The sequence below is a fragment of the Zonotrichia albicollis genome, chromosome 17 (assembly GCF_047830755.1).
Source record: "Zonotrichia albicollis isolate bZonAlb1 chromosome 17, bZonAlb1.hap1, whole genome shotgun sequence".
Lineage (NCBI taxonomy): Eukaryota > Metazoa > Chordata > Aves > Passeriformes > Passerellidae > Zonotrichia > Zonotrichia albicollis.
This window is the reverse complement of record NC_133835.1, coordinates 9682009-9703122: the sequence shown is the minus strand read 5'-3', so window position 1 is coordinate 9703122 and position 21114 is coordinate 9682009. Positions and strand designations below refer to the sequence as shown.

The 21114-nt window shown below is 47.6% G+C and overlaps 1 protein-coding gene across 6 annotated transcripts in view; it reads right to left on the bottom strand.

Moving 5' to 3' along the window:
- MYT1 (myelin transcription factor 1) overlaps positions 1 to 21114 on the bottom strand; it is a 63765-nt gene that overhangs the window by 17880 nt on the left and 24771 nt on the right. For 5 of the 6 annotated variants that reach the window (XM_005489120.4, XM_074553364.1, XM_074553363.1 and 2 more), the window contains 11 exons: positions 16428 to 16482; positions 14542 to 14572; positions 11341 to 11403; positions 10421 to 10668; positions 8760 to 9632; positions 7992 to 8126; positions 6563 to 6653; positions 5961 to 6074; positions 4301 to 4515; positions 1578 to 1783; positions 303 to 572 (listed from right to left, as the gene is read on the bottom strand). In XM_005489120.4, the coding sequence (XP_005489177.3) occupies positions 303 to 572; positions 1578 to 1783; positions 4301 to 4515; positions 5961 to 6074; positions 6563 to 6653; positions 7992 to 8126; positions 8760 to 9632; positions 10421 to 10668; positions 11341 to 11403; positions 14542 to 14572; positions 16428 to 16482 (2301 nt within the window). The remainder of the gene's footprint in view (positions 1 to 302; positions 573 to 1577; positions 1784 to 4300; positions 4516 to 5960; positions 6075 to 6562; positions 6654 to 7991; positions 8127 to 8759; positions 9633 to 10420; positions 10669 to 11340; positions 11404 to 14541; positions 14573 to 16427; positions 16483 to 21114) is intronic. The other variant, XM_014268500.3, reaches the window with a different exon arrangement.

The window sequence follows — 21114 nt, the reverse complement described above, 5'->3', positions numbered from 1 at the left end:
TCATCCTGAAAAACATCACCAGGAGCAGCACTGCTGCAAGGGGCTGACATGATTTACAATGAAGAAAACACTGCAGACCCAGGACAAGTGAAATGGTGGTTCTTTGCAAGGACATCCCAACAGATCCAAAAGCAAGATTCTGCCTGGTTGATATCTGATAGCACTTACAAATTCAGGAATATTTCTTTCCTTGGCTCAACAGACAAACTGGGGGTTCTGGGGAAAATGGGACAACTGTGCAGGCAAACAAGGCATTCAGTGTCCCCTGAGCTGTTATTGAAGCATGAGAAGGCACTGCTCACCTCCTCTGGCTCCTCCTCCCGCTGGCGGTTTGGTTTCGTGTAGTCAATGGGCCCATCCCATTCGTCCTGGCGGGAGGCCTGGCTGGACTGGGGGGAGGTCATGGTGCTGCTCGTGGCACTGGTGCTGTTTTGGCGCTGGGACACGTCTGGGGACTTCATGCTGGGACTACTGCTGCAGCTGCTGCTGCTGGGGAAGGTGCTCTCCCGCTTGCGGTGCTTGTTCATACTCAAGTCCAGAGTCCCATTTTCATCCACCTCAATGTCCATGGACTGGAAGGTTGGAAACACAACCAATGTTAGCAGCTGACAGAAGGTCCCCATGGGGATCTTGCCCCTGTTTGTCTTTTGCAGTGCAGTGGGCAGGTATTTATGTCCCATCCTCTCCACGGTCAGGTAGGAGGAACTGAACAGAAAGGGTTGCTCTTTCCTAAACATTTCAGGAACAAGTCATGCAAAGGCACCCCTCTACTAGAATGGTTTGGGTTGGAAAGGAGCTTAAAGCTCAACTCATTCCAACCTCCCTGTCATGAACAGGAACACCTTCCAGTATCCCAGGTTGCTCCAAGTCCCATCCAACCAAGCCTTGGCATTTTGACTCAGTTGATTGAACACAGGCATCTAGTGCCACTCAGGAGGCCTCATGGAATCCAAAACATTTGCCCAAGGTTGGGAGTACTTCATGGGACTTTGGGAAAACCTGGTTTTTTCTTAAAAACAGCTGGAGATCAGACTGGACACAACTGGGGGACTTCAAATGGCATCAGATACAGATCAGGGAATGACTGAAACCAGCTCTGAGAATCATGGAATTACAGAATTGTTTGGGTAGGAAAAGCTCTTAGAGACCATCATGTCCAAACATTCACCCAGCACTGCCAAGCCCCACTAAATCATGTCCCCAAGTGGTGCATCCACATGACCTTTAAATCCCTCCAGGGATGGTGACTCCACCACTGCCCTGGACAGCCAGTTCCAGGGCTTGGCCATCATAAATCATAAATATTTCGCAATATCCAGCCTCAGCCCAAGACCTGGAATTGATGCTCATCTCACATAGGAAATTTCAACCACAAGACACCTCCACATCACTCAAAAAGCCAAGATTCCCTTCTCCAAACGCAAAGTGAGGAGCCAAAAGCGTGATTTTGGGTGAATGCCTGCATTGCCTCTATATTTAAAAAAACAAACTTAAAGGAAGGGTAAACCAAGGTGCCTCTCCCATCCTGAATTCCAGGTTTGGCCCCTGGGCAGTGGCTCCTGGCCACATTCACCCACCTTGCCAGGGGCCTCTTGCTGTTTGGTGCTGAGATTCTCAGGCATCTCCCAGCAGCGGGTGGAGAGGTTGAGGATGGCGGTGGCCGCCATGTGCGCAGCCTCAGCGTCGTGGGAGTAGTCGAAGCCTGTGGAGGAAGATGAAGTGCTCTTCACGTAACTGCTGGAGGGGCTGTGGCTGGGGGAAGAGGCCTTTGGAAAAGGTTTGGCTGGAATAAAAAAGAGAAGGAACAACACAAGGCTAATGTAGAAGCGGCATGAGCAGCAGGGGAAGGTTAAGTCAGTGTGACACGGTTAATGTATGCACAGTTCCTGGGGTTATTCCCAATCCAGGGGCTGGTTTGTTGCCTGGAACGTGCAACAGGAGCAGTGCTGGCTGCAGCTCGTGCTTGGTGTGAAAGGTTAATTCATTAACTGACTCTGCCATAAATACCCAAAACACAAGTGCTTTTCTTCATTATAGCTGCTCCTCGGTGGAAGCAGTTAAAGGAGAAAGCTTAGAGAAGCTTCCTGACTCATTTTTTATTGTTCTCTCTCTATCCATAACTTATCTGCAGGGCTGCCTTGCAGGGAGATTTCTAGTACTGTATTTGAAAACTTCAAATTTATAAAATTACATTAATAGAAAATGCATGGTCATAAAATATGAGCTTCCAAGGATGACACTGGTGAAATATGGATTTTCTGACAGCTGACATATCATTTAAATATGCCAGAGTAACAGGATTTATTGCACAGCTGCACATAGCCACGCTGCTGCTCTGCTCCTGTGTGTCAGCAGGAGCAACCAGCCTGGAGATGCAATTTCTCTTCATAATCTGTGAAATGAAAATATTTCTCAGGGTGGACTCACAATAAAACTTTCCCTAATAATAACAGCTAATAATTCCCTATTAATAAAACTTGAAGCTGATCCTATTTAGGGGCCCTCAGTAGTTTCAGTAAGTGCAAACAGGAGATCATCTGATTTAGAACAGCCACAGGACTGTATTCTGAATCAATTATCAAAATCTTCAAATTCTTAATTTATTCCACCATGCTCTTTCTGGGGGAAACCATCCCCACTTTAGTGGGAGGCTCACCCAGGGAAGACTCATAAGCTTTGGCCTGATCATGGCAAAACAAAGTCAACCTCAGTTGATGCAGCCACGGAGCAAAGTGATTTCATTATTCCCATTACAAACTTGTAATATAAGACACTATAAAATACTAATCTTCCCCAGCCCTGCTTTCTTCCTCGTTGCGCGCGTATATAATGCATATTGACATTAATGGGAGTTACGCACACACATGCGGGGGAATATAAATCCCTCTGGATGAAGATCTCTTTAAAATAAGTTCTCAGTGAAAGGAGCAGATTTCCCTGCTATGATTGGCAATCATATTCATCCTGTCGCTTTGATTAACTCATTGGAGGCTTGCCCACATGGTTATTCTTGTGTCTGGCTGCTTGTTTTCCTGTCCAGTTTAATCCACATCTTCGAGGCGGGGTGCGAGTATTTGCCAACCCAACCTGACAATATCCAGGATCGGGAGATGCCAATTTCAATTTCACACCGTAGGCTCAGCGATGCTTTTCCATTTCATAAGTATTTCTAGCACTAATAGACTCGCAATCAGCAAATTAGTGAAATAAGTGATGAGAAAAAATAGAAAGGATTATCCTAGTGGGTCTGCTGGAATTATTTTTGTCAGTACAATTACCCTGAAAATTCTTTGCTAATATTGCAAATAACACAATCTATTCAGCGAGAGAATCACTTGTACTGGGAAACAAATTACTTTTCCATCAGCCCTAACCCAGGATGACAGTGGCAGTTGTGCTCTCTGGCCTTCATCCAATTTCATTGTCTGATCCTGTACAGATTTAGTACTGTAATAAAGAGCGCTCCCATTGTAGTGCAACAACCGGGATGCTTTCAAATACGAGCACTTTTTAGAGAGCAGCTGCATCAGGATTAAACAGGATTGTGGAAGTGGGATTAGCTAGACAGAAAGCCCTCTTGAGGCCAGTGACTTCTACAAAATGGGCTCCTAAATATTTTCTTTTTCCCCTCAAAAAAATGTCTTGAGGTGCACAGTTCATGTCAAATACCACATTTGCAAGGGCTGTGTCCCCATGCAGTGTCCCTCCTGCCTTTGGCAGCCCGACCCCTCAGGGTTTATTCAGCCATTTCATTTTCACTCAGAGTTATAGCCAGTGCAAAGTCCTCAGAACAGAGCAGAGGTGGGTGGCTACGATAGGAAAGAGCTGGAAGATAGAGGTGGGTGATCGATAGGTAGAGCTGGAGAGCAGAGCACGGCAGGGAAGACAAATGGGGGGAGTGGGTCATATATAAGATGGAAGAGAAGAAAACTGTAATCCATTTAGCTAGATGAGGAAAGCCAGATCAATAGATATGAGCTGCAAAGCAATGGGGACCAACTGAGGACAACTGTGTAACTTATCCTACCTCGAGACATCACTCAGATTAATGTTCCCACCACAGTTCTTCCCAAAGCCAAAGAGACTCTCTTCCAAACAAAGCTTTCCCAGCAGCCATGGACTCCCCTCACCATCAAAGGTGCCCACCTTGGGACCCACCTCACCCTCCCCATCCCAGGAGGGTCCAGCAGCTCAGCCCCAAGAGTCTCCCATCACCCCAAACCACAATCCCAAGAGCCTCACAACAGGCTGAGAAAGGCAGAAAATGCAAAAACCAAGTCCATTCCTTCTCCCAACTTACATTTAAAGGCTTTAGGTGAGGTTTCGCTAGTCTGAATCTTTGGGGCAAGCATGCGTTTGCCAAAAACCTGAGCATCAAAACTTGCATAATCGAAGGTGACCTTGGAGTACTTCTCCAGCTCCTTGGCCAAGTTGGCCCGGGGGGTTGCTGGGACCATGTTGGGCCTGTAGCTTCCATACTGAGGGATCTCCAGTTGCTTCACAAAGCACATAGGCCTGAGGATGAAACAACAAACAGCAATTATTTCTCTTTACCTTGAGGTGACTGTTGACAGGGGACCAGACACAATGGGGGCACAGCTGCACCTTGTTCCTAAAGGCTTCCTGGGGATGAGGAGGCAGTGACAGCCCTTTCGCTCTCCCTCAGCAAGGCTGCATCTGATTTGGATCTCTCAGACTCCAGTTTTATTTTTTCTATCCTTTTCTACCTTCATTTTTTTCCCCCCTCTTTTTAAGCAAAACATTGAGTTGTCAACTTCATGCAGCACAATATTCTTGCAGGCTGTCATGGTGCGGCAGCATTTTCCAGAAAAGAACAAACTTGGGCAATAACTCCCTCATGGGACCCATGACACAGGGTGGCACACAAAGGCACGAGGACCCCAGTTCAGCTCAGCTCCATGCTGCAGGTTCACTGTAGAGGCACCAGGGCCTCTGCCCTGCCTCAGCCCCTCCTAGAGACCCGCTGCTACGGGGCTGCCTATCATGAATCAATTTGTCTTGCATATAAATTGTATATAAATGGCCTATTGTTATTCTCCTTCCCGTGACCTCTTTCCACCAGAGAGTCCTCGGAGCGGGAGCTCCTTGGAGCATGGACTGTCCTCGTGATGCGCTCAGAGCGCTCTGCGCGGGCTCCGCTGCAAATAAATAAGTAATCGCTCTAAATGGCCTTTCCAAAGTAGCGAGAGCTGGAGCACCAGGGTGCCCAGCAGTCCTGGGGAGCAAATAAATAAATGAATCAGAGCTCGTTGCCTTTGTGGGAGGGCTACTCGGGGCTCGCACCGCGGTTTTTATCCCGCTCTCGTTGCAAAATAACCAACCATATTCCAATCCATCTGTAGCCTCGTGAATCACATCAGCTACGGAAGCCAGCATCTATCAGGGACATCCTTAATGGGATACAGCCCTTTCTCTTGGGAAGAGAGAGATGGGCAAAGTATCAAAATTAATGTGACTGGTTTGGAAACGAGCAGCAGGTTCCTCTCCTCTGAAAACTGCAGGCTAAGGAAGAAAAGCAGGTGGACTTGAATGCACAACTGCCATGGAGTGATTTGTGTGTAGCCTAAATCTCCTCCTTCTTCTCCTCCCCCCTCCCCAAGCCCACCCTTCTTATAATGCTGATATAATAACCAGCCCTGGCTGGCAGTTTGTGCTGTGGAGCAATCGGCACAAGTGCCTTCTGCTGCGCTGCTAAAACCCTTTGGCCTGTAGCCTCAGCATTAATTGATGCTACAGAAGCAATTCATTGTCCTCAATGCTCTCCCTGGGATCATCAATTAAATATCTCCCCACCTTGGCGAGACCTATGATCATAATAACAGGACTCAGCAGTATCAAAATACAGCTGGAGCCGTGGATGCTGTTCTTGGGAGCGTGGCAGGGCAGGGAGGGCTGGGGCAGGGTGGGGACATGGAGCTGAGCCTTCCTGTCCCCCTTACCTGAGTATCCGGTCAGAATTGGAGCTGGTCTTCGCAGGATCACCAGACTGGGTTTGTTGCTTTTCATGTGATTTGGCTAATTTCTCAGCAGCAGCAATGGGGCACCCAGATAAACTGTGAGAGTTGGTTGGGGTTGTTTGTTTTTTTTTTTTTTGAAGGAGAAGAAAAAGAGAGAAAGAAATCAAGCATGAAGAACGAGCACAGAAGCCTTCATTTCACGGACCCAGAACTACACTAAGCCTGTGAGAAAAGTATTTGCTTCCTCCACACTGAACAAGTTCAATAAACAAGACAAATTCACCTTGCACCTCATCAACACAGAATCATTAAATGATATAGAATGGTTTGGGATGGAAAGGACCTTATAGCTCAATTCATTCCAACCCCCTGCCATGGGCAGAGACACCTTCCACTATCCCAAGTTGCTCCAAGCCCCATCCAACCCAGCCCTGAACACTTCCAGGGAAGCAGCAACTTGTGCCAGGGCCTCACCACTCTCATAAGGAAGAATTTCTTCAATCTACCCCTGTCCTGTGTCGTTTTGAAGCCATTTCCCCACCCTGTCAGCCCGTGGCTGTGACAGAAGAAGCCAAAGCCGGTACCTCCTGTGCGTGTTGCGGTTGCTGTTGACGTGACCCTGTCCTGTGCACCCGGGAGTGGGGCATTTCAACACGTTCTCGTGCATCGCCAGGACTTGGGAGCAAGAAGGGGAAGGGGAGAAGGGAAGGGAAAGAAAAACAACTTAATAAAAATCAGAGAGGAAGAAAAAAAAAAAGAGAAAATCATCAAGCCTTGTACGCTGGTTTCCTAGAAATCAGGGAATGTGAAATGCTGTAATTAGAGTTTGCAGAGGAAAAAGAAAATATTTGCAAGGCAGCAGAGCCCAGGTCAGCACTAGGTTAGCATCTCTGCACACAGCCTGGGCTTTCTCCCCATTTTCTGATTGCAATCCAGTTTCCCCCATCCAGCCCCTCCTTCCCACCCCAGTTTTGGAACCAAGTCTCCAGTTTCAGGTAGTTTTAAATGATTGAAGTTGTAGCTCTGCCTTTATCCTTAGGACTAGTCTTTGTTTGATTTTTTTTTTAAATTTTTAATCTTCAGGATTATTGCTTCCTGCAGCGCTGACCTTAAAAGTAAAGAAAATAATTTGATCTGCAAGCTTTTGTAAAGCCCACAGCTTGTGTTAGTTATTTATTAATATTTTTGCTTGCATTCCAGCCTGCGAAGATAACTGTCCTTTCTCCTTGTTTCTTCCAGTTCTGTGTTTATGTCAGGTCTGCAACCTTTGAAATTACTGATAAGGAAGTGTTCCTCTTTCTTTTGGTCTATTATGCCATTATCATAAACATACAACATTGATTTTTATGTATCTATACATGGAAAGCTATTTAGGATGCTGGTAGAGAGGTGGAAATACAATCTCTCTCTCTGTGCATATGTATATACAAAAATCTGTTATGAGGATGATAAATATTTTCTGTAGAATAGGTGAATCTTGGTATAGCCCTTAGGAAATTCTTGAGAGATTAGGGCATAGGAGACTCAGCACATCCTGATTCACTCATCACTCCTCTTCTTTCCTGCATGGCAACATATTTGCACATCAAGGTAGAATAATATCCCTTTTTTCCCATCATGATGTCCCAGGTAGGGAAAAATACGCAACTTCCAGTGTAAAGATGGGCACTGCTTAACACACCTCTGGAGATGGGCAAACGTTTTTAAAGCCCCTCTTTGATTTTCAGAGAAGGGATCTCATTCTCCACAGGATGGTGCTAAAAATCCTTTAAGAAGGACGAGACTTCCAAGTAAATCCCCATCATGTTTCCTGTGATTAGCGATAACACTTTGGTCGATAACAGCATCCATCATCAGCTTGGAAAAGCACCATCCCACACCAAAAACTCCTGTTATACTTGAAGGAACAACATCAGACTTGGTCATAAAATTCATATTGTTTGGGAAATTCCCCTAAGGAAATCAGGGTCCAGACAAATTGAAGCAGCCCCTGGTATGGCACCATGTACTCACTCTCAGGGGGGATCCTGTCTTTGTGCGGACAGCCGGAGAGGCTGCGGTGGTGCGGGTAAAGCCCCGTGACGTGTCCAGTCCCATCGCAGCCAGGAGTTGGACATTTGATTTCTCTCTTCTCAGGTCTTGAAGGATCTAAGGATTGTGGGGAAAGGGCAGAGGGAAGCAGGTTAGTGGATTTGGAGGGGAAGAAGTGGAAAGTGCTGAGGATGCTTCTCACTGCCTTTACAGTCAAGCAGGGGGAAACCTTTGGGTTTGCAGGTTTTTTCCATGTAGGTGGAAGTGTCACACTAGAAGTTTCAAAAATTGAAATCGGCAAAGTGATTTTAGGAGCTGACACAGCTCACAGCATGGAGACACTCACAGTGACTGAGCAGGCTGCCTGGCTCAGAGCTAGGGGATGCTGAAGTCCCTGCTCTCATGTTTCTGTGGCCAGACTCCTACCACTACTTTAAAACCCACTTGGATTTTAAATCAGCCTTCTGCTCAGGCTGAAATTTTCAAGGTTAACTGACAATTTAGCCAAGCAATTCCTCTACTCAGAGGGAGGAACCCTCGTGACAGTGTAGAGGACACCATCATTTTCTGCATTCACTGTTGAACTCAAGGATGTCCCCATCCCTTTGGACATTGAGGATTTGTGGTTGAATTCCCCCTGTGGGCTGTGAACTACCCCCACATCAGCCTAATGGTCCGTGCTGAGCAGACAAGTTCAGCTCTCCCACCAGGGTTGGGAAGGAGGGAGATACACAAAGGTGTGTCCCGTACCTTTACCGTAGTAGCTTTTCCGAATGCTGTCCAGAGGTTTGTTCTGTTTGTCCTCCACCTGGAAGTGCTTCACGTGCTCTCCTGGCAGCCGGCTGGGCTCCCGCACGATTTTCACCTGCTCAGCTTTCAGGGCAATGGCTTGTTCCAGCAGCCCCAGGTTGCCCCTGGTCATCATGTCGTACATCTCCGACTCATCGGTCACGGCTGATTTCTGGGAGCGGGCGTCGTCGTCCTTGTCGTCATCCGAGCGCACCTCCACGATGACCGAGTACTCGGGCTTGGGGCTGAACTGCCCTTCACAGTGGCTTTTCTGGGGGTCCTGAGAAGTGTGAGGAGCTTCCTCGCAGATCACTTCAGGAGCCATCTCCTCCTCCTCTTCCTCCTCCTCTTCTTCCTCTTCCTCCTCCTCCTCATCATCCTCTTCCTCCTCTTCCTCCTCCTCGTCATCCTCCTCATCATCATCCTCCTCATCCTCTTCTTCTGCTTCAGCCTTTTCCAGTTTGCAGGACTCCTCTCCGTTCGTGTCGTCCCGTGGCTCCGGACACAACTCGCTGCTGCGCTCACTGGTGACCTCAATGACCTCCTCTGCGTCCTCCGTCTGGATGATGATCTCCTTTTCGCACTCCTCCTCCACCAACTCCTCTCCTGCATCCTCATGGACCAAATGCACAACGTTGGATGCTGGCTTGGAGCCCTGCAGCTCCGCTTCGGGCAGCTGCCCTTCGATGGCGAGGGTTTCCTCTGCTATTTGGCCTAAGTTTAGGAGGGAGTTGGCGATTATTTCTTGGTAGCTGCTGTAGTTGGCCTTGCTGGGCCCAGATGTACTTGTTGCTGTGTTTTGTCCGTAGTGGGTTAATTTTGCTGGGCTTCTCTCTGAAGGGGGGAAAGAAGGAGTAGAAAGAAGAAGGAGAAAGAAAAAAAAGATGGAAAAGGACCAAAAAAAGAGTGAGGAAATGGGAAAAGGAGAAAAGAGTAAAGGAGAAAAGCAGGGTGAAGAGAAAAAAAGAGGGAATAAAAAAGGAGGCAAAGAAAGTAATTATATAAACTCATAAAATACAACTTTGTTGTGCTTAAACTTAATTGAAACCAGAGCCTGGAAGTTCCACCTCTGGAGCATCCTAATTCATTGAATTTGGGGATGGCAGGTGGAAAGAGGATTTCCACATAGGGACTCTGATGTACCATATTCCCATTGCCACCCCTGCTGCCTGTGCTCCCCAGGCCAGGGCTCCAGACCAGTGAGCAAGGCAGTGTCAGGACCCCGGCTGAAAATCCACGTCCTTCTCCATGTCTTTTTCCTGACACTCCTCTGCTCTTGGATAGTGGCCAGATCTGTCCAGGAAGGAGGATCCTGCTGAGCTTCTCATGGCACCTGTGTGGGACCCCCATCACACAGCAAGCTCCTCTGTGCTTTCCATGAATCTGTTCCTAGGGAGCATCCCTGAAGGAAAAGCTCTCATTTTTAAGACACTGGAGGCACTGTGCCTTCTCAGCTTAACCCAAGCATGGCCATTGTGCTTCTACCCAACAATGGATCCCCCCAGTAACTGGGGCACCCATCCCGTACATAATCCAGAGGAGCTATAACTCCTGGCTGTTAACCCTTCCTGCCCTTTCTTCATCTGCAGAACACAGCTCTGCCATCAATAATGATGAAGCACCTTCTGCTGCCTCAGGGCTGTGGTTCTCCTCCTGCTCCATGGCCTCTGCCTCGTCCTCCTCCAGCATCCCCTCGGACTCATCGGAGCCAGACTCCTCCTTGGCCTCGGCCTCCTCACTGCCGTCGCTGTCAACGTTGTAGCCTTCATCCAAGGCCAGCTTGAGCGGGTGGGATTTCCTCTTGGACACCAGATGTTCGGCCTCAGCATCCTGAAGTTTCCTCTTCTTGGCTAGAGGGCAGCTTTGTAAACTGCAGATGGGATCAAGGAGCAGAGAGAAGGCATTGCTGAGTGAAAGGAGCCTGGCTACCTCATCCCAACTGGTTAGGATAACATAAGTGGGACAATAACACAAATACTACCCAAAAAATCATCTAGCACCCCAGATTTTTAGCTGGTTTAACCTCTCTGGCCACATGTGCTCTTGGACCTTGACTTTGTGCAACTACATCAAAATTTTTCCAGAAATCAGCACACAAATGCTGGGATGTGGCATCCCAGGACTAATGTTGGTGATGAAACAAGGCATGGGGTGCAGAACCAGCCCCAACTGCTCCAATTTCACAATTCATGGGGTGATGTAAACCCTCATTTAAGGCTTGCATGACCTCCAAGGCAGCCAATGCTTTCTCATTTGCCTTCCCCATCCATGGAGGAAGACCAAAATCTCTGCCCATCAGCAGCTCCCACCAACCCCAGATATCTGAATCAGGTACTTCTGGACAAATTTGAGGTCTCTAGGAAGGCTGCTATGAGTCCGGAGAAGCAGATCCCCCCCAGGATCCCTTGGGGACTGATGGAGAGCCAGAAACAAGAAGATTTGGGGCAGACAACTTAGATTGCTGCTCTGAACCAGACTTTCTCCTGTCTTTGGCTCTGTTGCTCACATTTTTCTGTCCCCTCTACCTTGAACCCCACCTCACCTTCTGTGTCTCGCATACTTCCCACGGATATGTCCTGAGCCATTGCAGCCTGGGGTTGGACAGCTGGGGAGGGAAACAAACCACCATCAGAAACAGCAAGAGAATTAATGAGGATTGTATCACCTACAGTCAGTTAAACAGGTCCTGTGCCCGAGGAACAAGCTCACTGCAAGCAGGAAGTTAATTTCCTTCAAATGGTTCTGTTTGTCCCTTTGAATTCCGAGGGAGGAGGGCAGGAGAGCAGCCTTGCAGTTTGCTAAAAATTAATGAAATTATTCACCCCATTTAATTAGATGAACAGTTTGCTATAGTTTTATGAGTGTGTTTAATTAAAGATTTGCATGTGTGAGAGCAAGCTTTTAAAGGCAGGCAGATACTGCACTCTGCCTCCCCGCTGCTACTCTCCAGTTTTCTTTTTCTCAGGAGGAAAACATGGGATTTTCCCTCATCTGGTGGCTTGTCAGGGAACTGGGGCCACTTACAGTAAGAAATGTGTGTGTTTTTGGGAAGAGCAGGCTGGGACTTTATCAAGGAGGTTTTAGCCAGACACGTTCGATGGAGATCCCCAGGACTAAAATCCTCAAAACCTCACTTTTTGGGGGGAATGGATGGGATTTAGGTGATGAGATCTCCCAAATCCCTGTAATTTTTTCTTGCTGCTCTGCAGAAGAGGATGAGTTAAAGGCTTGCAGGGAGCTCTGAGCCTGCTCACAGACACTGCTGCCTTGACTTGAGCATCCCTCACACGGGACCACAAGCCTCCCCTGCAGGGGTAATTAGTCCCAGCTTCAGGAGCTGTAAGGGCTCCAGATAAGGAGCATTAAAGCAAACATTTTCTGGCAAAACCAGATTATGGCATTGATTATAGGATGCCCAAGTGACTTGCCTGATGTCTGAGGAATTCTGGAGTCGTGTAGGATTAATAACCTCATTTAGCACTGTATCACCCTCAGCCTGGGAAGCTGGAAGCACTAATGAAATCCCTTGATGACAGTGCAAAGGGAGAAGGCATCACCAGCCCAGAGGGGATCTGGCCAGCCTGTTATTCTCAGAGTAAAAGACATGGGACAATATTAAATAGTACCAAGTGCCAAGTCAGGCTTTGGGGACTCAGAGTGTTGCTCTCAGCAGAGCTCAGCCCTTGCAGAAAGCTGGGGACACAGAGGGTCTGGCTGCACTAATGGGTGCAGCAGCTCTGGGAGCACTGGTGGGTTATTAATGGTTCAGCTCCCTAGAATAAAAGTCAGATCTTTGGGTTCAAAAACCACAATTCAACCCAAAACTGGGGCAGGACAGGGCTGCTGAGCTATCAGGGGAGTAGGAATCCTTCCTTCAGGGAGACTGCCTGGCTTTAGGTTAGCAAAGCAAATGCTGAGAGGGTGAATTGGTGGCACCACATCCCCTAAGGGGACACAGAGCCCTGGGGAGGTGGAAGCTGCCCCTCATGGCTCATCCAGATAAATCCCCACTCCCTGCTGTCCCCTTTGCTTGTGACCTGGCTTGAACCTGTGCTGCTGCACATCCTCCAGTACCATCTCCTGTGGGATGGCTCCCAGCTCTTCTGGCATCCACACACAGCCCCAGCCCCTCAACACCTGGGGTCTGGCCTGGCAGCACAGCCAGCAGGACACTCGAGGTCATAGAGAACAAGATCTCATCCCACTAACATGTGCAACTGGGAGAGGGAGCTTCTCTCTTTGCTGCTCATGATCTAAAAGTCTATTTAATTGTAATTGTCCTCAGGCCTGACTGAGGCTGCTCTGTCCCAAGCAGCCCCAGCCACACTTTCAGTGACTGCACACCAAAAGACAGAGCAGTGTTTATGTCACCAGTGACTTGCCTGAAAAAGGCCTTATTCAATGGCAAACAGGAGCAGCTCTGATGAAGATGTTACAGGCTTTTATAAGTTTTCCTGTATCAATTAAAGCAGATTACCCATCACCCCATTTTTAATGTGGTCTAATGAAGCCTGCAATAAAAAGTATGTAGGAAGGACACAAGTGGTTCAGCATCGAGGTTTGCCTAAGCAGGTGTCAATTTGGGATGTTCCTGGCTTCACTTTATTGATTTAATGCCTTTAAAAAGCACCAGCACAAAGGTGATGCTCTACATGCTCTGGGCAAGGCTTTCCCTCCCCACTCTCCTTTGGGGAGTTTTCGTGTATTTTGGCACGAGTCCCGAAAGGGGGAACGGGCTTGGAGGTCTATTAAAGCTGCTCTCCATCCCTCAAGAGCCACCACACCGAACAGCTCCCCCCTCTCCGCTGCCTTCATCTGCTTGACAAAAGGGCTTCTTATTGTTATGCAGACGATGCCCTGCTTCCAATTAGTCGATTAATCGTCCAGTTATTCAGGCAATTAGGTGACAGCTGCAGAGATGGCTTTGTGGAGCACTCTGTCCTGCCCCTTAGATATGTCACCTGCTCCAATTACCACCTCCACTCAAGTGTTCAGCAATAAAAGTTGGAGAAGGGGCATGCCCACTGCTGGCTCCTCCAGGCTCTCCAGAGTAATCCCAGAGTGGAGGAGCAAAGTGCTCTGAAATTGGGTTGGTTTAGGTGCAATTACTCTTTGACACACGCGGGAGGCTGCAAGGAGAGGCAGCCCCTGTCCAGGTTAAAGGCTCCTATCTCTGGCAAAGCCCCTGCACAAGGTTTAGGGGGAGTTTGCAGGTGGGAGAGGCTGCTACACCTAATGAGAAGCTCTGGAGGCTGCACAGGCTCTGCTCCTGCTCTTTTGGCTGCTGCTGTTGGCATCCCAGCACTGCTAAATGAGTGACAACAGGAGCTTGGTGACTGAGCAGAGGACAGGGGGGTGAAAGAGCATCCAGCACCAGAAGTGATGTGGCAAATATGTGGAAAAAACCTCTGGTTAGCAGGATGGTGTCCCTAATGATGCTGAAACACAAACTGTGGGCATTAGGTTTGGCTGGGGTTTAGATCTGGGGTGGGACAGAGGATGGCTGCAGGGTCTCCAGTGTAATGTCATTCATCTAAAGCTGCAGTTTATTTCTTTAACTCTTGTGATTCCCCTGATGAGTTGTCCCTGAGGACTTGGACACAACCACCAATAGAAGACCCCATTAGTCCCATGGGTTTGCTGCCCTCACCCAGGTTTCCCAGCTGAGGGGCTTCTCTCAGGCCAGTCCCACCATGTGCCCCCCTCCATCCCTCCCTTGGCCAAGGAGGAGCAGGGTGCTTACCTCACCTCCTGGCCGATGAGCTCCGTGGGCACTGGGCAAGGGGCAGGATGCAGCAATGGAAACAAACACAAGGTCAGAAACAAACCAGAGGTGCCTGACCCCCCGAGACTGAAGCTCTCCTGCCAGCAGCTGGGTTTCTATTTCCTCCCATTTGGATAAGAAAGGGCCAATTTATCCTGTTATCCTTTGTTGCATGCCAGCCTGTAGCAAATGATAATCCTGCTTTGTAAATCCTCACTCCTGTGCTGATTTTCAGGCAGGTGAGTGCACACTGGCAGCATCAGGGACTGCCTCTGTTCTTTGAATCCGTGATGACTTTGAAGTCAATGGAACTGTTCTGACATGCATGAATGTAACTCAAACACTTCTAAATAAAGACTGAATTATCTAATGCCTTCATCTCTCTTTTTCCCCTTTAAAGCTGCTCATCAATTTCTTCTTTTACGCTTCACAACTGTTTTCCTGCAATGGCCACATTCACCTCTATAACACCAGCATCTTCCTCCTCTCCCTGTCCCATCAGGCTGATGCCAATGCTCAGACATACAGTGGAGATTTGTTACTTTGGGTATAGGATAAACAAGAGTTTGTAGGATTTTCAGGGATTATTCCCCACTTGTCAATAAGAGGGCTTCTCACAGCTCACAACAAGAACACACAACAACCTCACATCACAGCTGAAACCTTACATCCAGCCAGGAATCCAAACAATCAAGAGGAAAAAGAAAAAAAATCCCTCAGCACAAGTCTAAATTTGCCCAGGCTAAAAACCATAACACGTTTGCTCTATTTGTTTGAGCTAATTGGGTTTCCTGGGATCCAGCTCCCAGTGGGATGACTCACAAGCTTCAACAAACTGGAGGCAGTGACGAGTCCCAGGGTGCAGGCAATAAATTACCTTTTCACATTGAGAAACCCAGATTCAAGTGTGGAAAAGGCAGAGTGTGAGAAAATAAATAGAATCAGGGCCGTCTCATTTGCAACCTGAACGAGCACCTTTGTGTGTGTGCAACAAAGCAATGAAATCCAAATATTCGAGCTCAGCTCAACACAGCTGGCAACATCTGGGTTTGGTTTTGTTTTTAAAAGGTGCAGATGCTGTAAAGAGCAAGGAGGAAGGAAGGTAAGGACAAAAGGAAGGTGGCCCAACCCAGCTGCAGAATGAAGCTGCAGTCCCTGCAGCCATCACACCTTTCCAACCTTGTTGGTTCCTCACTTCCAGCCACCTTTGTCACTCGTCACATCTACAGCCACAAAAATGAGACAAAAAATAGAGAGGTTGGTCTGTAACCATCACCCATGGCCATGGGACTACCTGAGGTGACACCCTGGGCTCTGTCAGAGCCTCTCACCTTCTCCCAGAGAGAAAACATGCCCAGAATTTCAGGGGGTTTTTTTGGGTGTTTTTTTTTTTTTTTTTATCCAGAAATAAATCACAATCAATCTCAATTAACCAGTTGTTTGTCCTCCCATCCCTGCCGGGGCATGGCCCATTTGCTTCTGCAGCATGAGCTACTTCTGCCAGGCACTCTCAGATGTGTGACTTCAAAGCTGCTGGCAGAATGAGCCTGATGAAAGCCCTGGGAGCTGATCTGAAGCTCCAGTGATTGCCATCCCCTACAGCAAAGCAGGCACGGGGGCTTTTTTCCCTTATTTGCTTGCTATTTTCATACAGCTGAGTGCAGTGAATGAGGGTTAAATATCATAAGGACCTATAAAGTTTTGTGGTTGTGACTTTTGCAGGTTTTTTTAGACAAATTTCAGTGGGGTTAGAGCAGGGGTAGTGACCAGCTAAGATTTAAGCCTGGACTTGAAAACACAAAGCTTATTTGGAGCAAGGGAAGTGCAGGGAGCTGAGCTCTGCACAGCCCAGTGCTCCCACTCACCTCGGACAGACTTGGATCGCGTGCGTGCTCTCTTATCATCATTTTCTAAACTCATCTGCAACAGAAAGAAAAAAATCATTACTGAGAGATAACCAGAAAATCAACATTAAAGGACAAGCTCGTGTGTGGTTGTGGCTTTGTGGGTGGCTGGGAAAGCTTTCCCGTGTTTTTGAAATGGAGGCTTCTTACCTTGATGGTGTTGTTCAACCCACAGTTCCCAGATTTAGCAATTTTAAATTAATTTCCACATCCTGGGACACAGGAAGGACTTTGTCTGTTGAGTAGCACAGAGGAACAAACACCCAGATGTGCTGGCTGTGCATGAGATAGCCCTTGTTAAGAGCAGTGCTGATTTCTCTGGATTTACAGCACAGAACTGCTGTGAGCACCTGGGTGGAATGCCAACACAGAATCAGAAATCTCTGAATAAGTGTCTGAGCTGATCTCCTGCCTGAAAAAGGGCAATTTTTCACAAGTGCCCTAAAGAACAACCTCTCCTCTCTACTTAAATTTGCCACAAAGATGACTGCATCTAAATAACTCACAACATGGACATCAAACACGAGGTCTGCAGGGAACACGGCCATGAATAAGTAACATCGGGGACTTCAAAGTTCTGGATATTAATTAAACATCACCACATGCCACAAGGTAGCAGAAGTCTGAAGTGCAGCCACCTCTGGGGCACAGCACCTTTGAAAGCAGGCAGTGCCTGGAGGTGGGAGCAGGAAAGCAGGGACCTCCATGGCATGGCTGGAATGATATAAATGGGATTTCATTAAAGTTGTCAGAGGAGCTGCTGAAGCGGTCAAAGAGCTGCTTTCTGTCTCTCCCTTGACACAGATGCTCTCTCTGCAGGCAGGAGTGTTTGGCTGGAAATGCCAAGGGGGAATGGCAAGATCAGGGTGTGAGCAGGGCAGGGGGTCAGAGCCTGGTAGTTTGGGAAGATAATTTGCGTTTTACTGCAGCATCACCATGTGGGACACTTCCTCCAGAGATTACTAGGAGAGAGAAAAGGAGGTGAAAGAACCATTTGCAAGTGGGATTTGACATAATAAAACCCAACTCTCTCTGGAATATCCTCTACAGGTCCAGTTAGAGAAGGAACAAACCAGCTCCTGTATTATTCCTAAATGAGGAGGTCCCATGGCTCCAGCACCCCTGACAGGGCAGGGACACCACCTCTGCTCTGTCAGGTCCTGGGGCAGGAAGGGACATGCACGCAGAGGATGTGCTGCTCCAGTGGCAGTAGGGATGATGCAGGTATGGTGTGTGCTGCTGAATCCCCACATGCACCCTAAAAACATCTTGATGAACGCTGCTCCCAGTTCCCAGGGGCTCCTCACCCTCAAAGGAGGCCCTGCTTGGTGCTTTCCCTGAGGTTTGGGAGCAGCAAAGAGGGAAGGAGGCTGTTGGGACAGGCAAGGAGAGAGGACCAAGGTTTCCAGCCCTTGGGGCATCGCAGCTAAAAACCCCTCAGAGGAAGGATGAAGCTTTCCCCAGGCACCTCTCTCCTTCACACTGCCACCTTCCAGAAATTCAATGTGAACATGCAATGATTTGTTAGATGGGGGGGGTGGAGAGGAAAAATGAAAAAAAAAAAAAAGAAGAAGGGGGGGGTGAGTGGAATCAAAACCTGGAGCAATTTATGCACCCTGTCAGCATTCAGCTCATGGCACGGCAGTGTTGTGCTCCGCGTTTATTACAATCTTCCCAATAACACAGCAGACAATTACTCTAATTTGTATTTTTAAAGCCCCAGTTCCCTGTGGACCAATGGCTCTGGTTTAAAGAGTGGAGAGGAGCAGGTGTCACAGGGACTTCATTACATTTATGAGCCTTCCAACACCAGCGTGCGCTGAGCTCGCTCCCTAATGCCGCCGCAAGGAGCGGCACCTTGCACTGCTGGGAGCCTCCACCTACAGCAATGCCAGAGAGGGCTTTTTCTCTTTTTCCTCTCTCTTTTATTCCTTTTTGAACTATTCTTACAGGGAATTGGTATGTGTTGGGGCAGTGTGGGTTTCCTGCAGATCAAAGGGGCAGAGGAGGTCAGTCTGTGGGAAGGGTGATGGGCAGAGCCTGTGAGGGGCCAGGATTCACAGACAGCATGGAAAAGCAATGCAAAACTTCAATTTTTCTTAGCCAGACAGGTGGGATGGGCTCTAGCTGCTTATCTATAAATAGGAGAGATCCCATTTCAGGTCACATTTGTCTTTGGGAGTTAAATATCATGTGATCTGGCATGCAGGCTCCTCACTACACCACAGCACCTCAGAGCAGTTCCTCCCATTGCCTCCCATTCCTCTTTCAAGGCAGGATCAAACACCCTGGGAAGGCAGGAGCAGATTCAGTCACCACATGGGCAAAGGGGACAGGAGCCACATAAGGCAGGGACAGACTCACAGGGTCGCAGAATTCTCAGGGCTGGAACAGACATCTGGTGACCCAACCTTGCTAAGGAGCAAAGAATGGAAAAGCCAAATAGGCTGCCTTGTTTGGCCTATTCTACAAAAAAAAAAAAAAAAAAGAAAAAAGGAAAAAAAACCCAAAAAAAAAAACCCCAAAACCCCCCCACAAAACCCACCACCAACAACCCAAAACAACCCAACTCCAAATTTCAAGATTTTTGGGAATTTTCCCCATAGGGAAGACCCCATTTCTTGTTTAGAGACCCTGACACAGCCCCACTGCTGTGTTTTTATAATATTTCATTTATATCACTGTTGGGATGGGGTGTGCTCTATGCTCCCAGATTCTCTTTTCTACCATCAAGCTCCCTTTTTCAGCTTAAACCAACATCAGGATCATCCTCAAAAATCCTCATTTCCCTCCAAAGTGCAGAAACACCAGGAATAAGATCCTTTATGGAGCTCAGCCCCTGCTCCTCCCAAGCAATCGAAACAACTGGCAGAGCCCTGACTGTGCTTCTGGAGCCTCTGTGATATCAGGCTCAGATGCAGGAAGGTTACATGAAACCATTGTCCTTTATTGCTGCCTTCTCAGCCAGAAGCCCTCTAGACAGATCGTTTTAATGTGAAATTTCAGGTCACACAGTGCATGTTTGCAGTCCTGGAGACCGACAGGCTATTTTCATTAGCTCGCTCTCTTGTTCACATAACAGCCAGGCTGAGGAGCTGTCTGGATTTCAGTCTTATTGCTTTAACTCTGAATGAAAACAAAGCAGCCCAAAAGGAAACCTGCAAATAAATTATTGCTGCCAGATGCCAGTCACAAGCACATTAGTCTGGCTGGAAAAGACAGACGTTTATTCCACACCTCCTCACCTTATGCATGGGTTATCTCTAAGATTAAACCAAAATCAGCATCCACCAAGTTTCCTAACCCAACACTACAGGAGAGGACCTATGCTGGGCCTCAGGGTGCTCCCTTCAGGATTCAGATCAGTGCTAGTCAGGGTAACCTTGGGAATGTGCCTGTATCTCTGTGTTCCCCTTTTCCTCCTTTTTTCTCTCTAAAAGTAAGAGATGTCCCCTATCCTATTTATCCTCACTAAGGAGCTCCCTGACATGAGCATAATACAAGTTTTAATGATAATTTGTCAATGCTGCAGAGTTAAATCAATGATGTTCAGACAGATAAACTTGAAAAAGAGTTTAACCTGAGCACAGTGTGAATTTTAACAGCCAGATTCTACTGCCCAGGTCTTGTTCTGCTGCCAAGACAGCAATACAGCATGGATCTGAAGTTTCATTTTATGGAGTACCTACAGGGTTGACATTTTCTTCTTCCTTCTTGTCTTAATACACATTTCCTTTGCATTGGAAGCCCGAGGAACATAACAGAGCACAAACCCACTGGGAGCCCAGCACGTGCTGATGCCCAGGTGTGCCTGGGCTTCGACAGCTCTATGCAAATCTGCCATTAAAGGCCCTGCTGAAATTCCCCCCGGTCAGCAGTAATACTTTATATGTATTCAAGAGCACCACGGAGCTCAGAGAAAATAAACATGCTGAAAAACCCTTCAGCTGGACAAAGGGAGGTGAGGATTCAGCAGGAATATTTATTTTACACTGATAGCAGCAGAGCTTCCATCGGTGCTCATTTGTAGATGTAGCAAAATGCCAATTGCAAGAAGCAGCATCTGAGCTTTAGAGGGACAGACAGACACACAGTGCCTCTATTTTTAGTTTTTAAAACCCCCCCAACTTATGTTTGCCTAGCAGCAGAAGGAAAATGCCAGAAGAAATGACATTTTTTCCTACAGAATTGTTGAAAAGGGGTTTTCTGCTTGGTCCTTCCCCTCTTGAAGATCCACAGAGTCCCTTCTTTAGCTCCTCAAGGGAAAAGGCAGCAAAACTGCCTCTCAGTGAGAATGGGTTTGAATGGCCTATCCTGATTTCTCCTCCCTTGTTTTTTATGAGTAATTCCTCCTTGGCTGTTGAAGGCTGAACACAGGTGGAGAGACCTGGATCTGGGTCTCTAAATTTCTCCTCTTTGCTCACCATAAAGTGCCATGGCATCTTTGTTCATTGCAGAAAATGAGGAGGACTTTGTCCTGCTGGACCTTCTCTAGCTGTGAATTTTTAAAATAAATAAATAAGGGGTGAAGGAAGAAGAAATACTCTTGATCAACAGTGTGCCTCTACTTTTTAAAAAAGGCTCAGTAGTAGCTCTCAGCTGCTATTTTATAACCACACTGAGATTAGAGGGATTTTTTTTCCCTCTC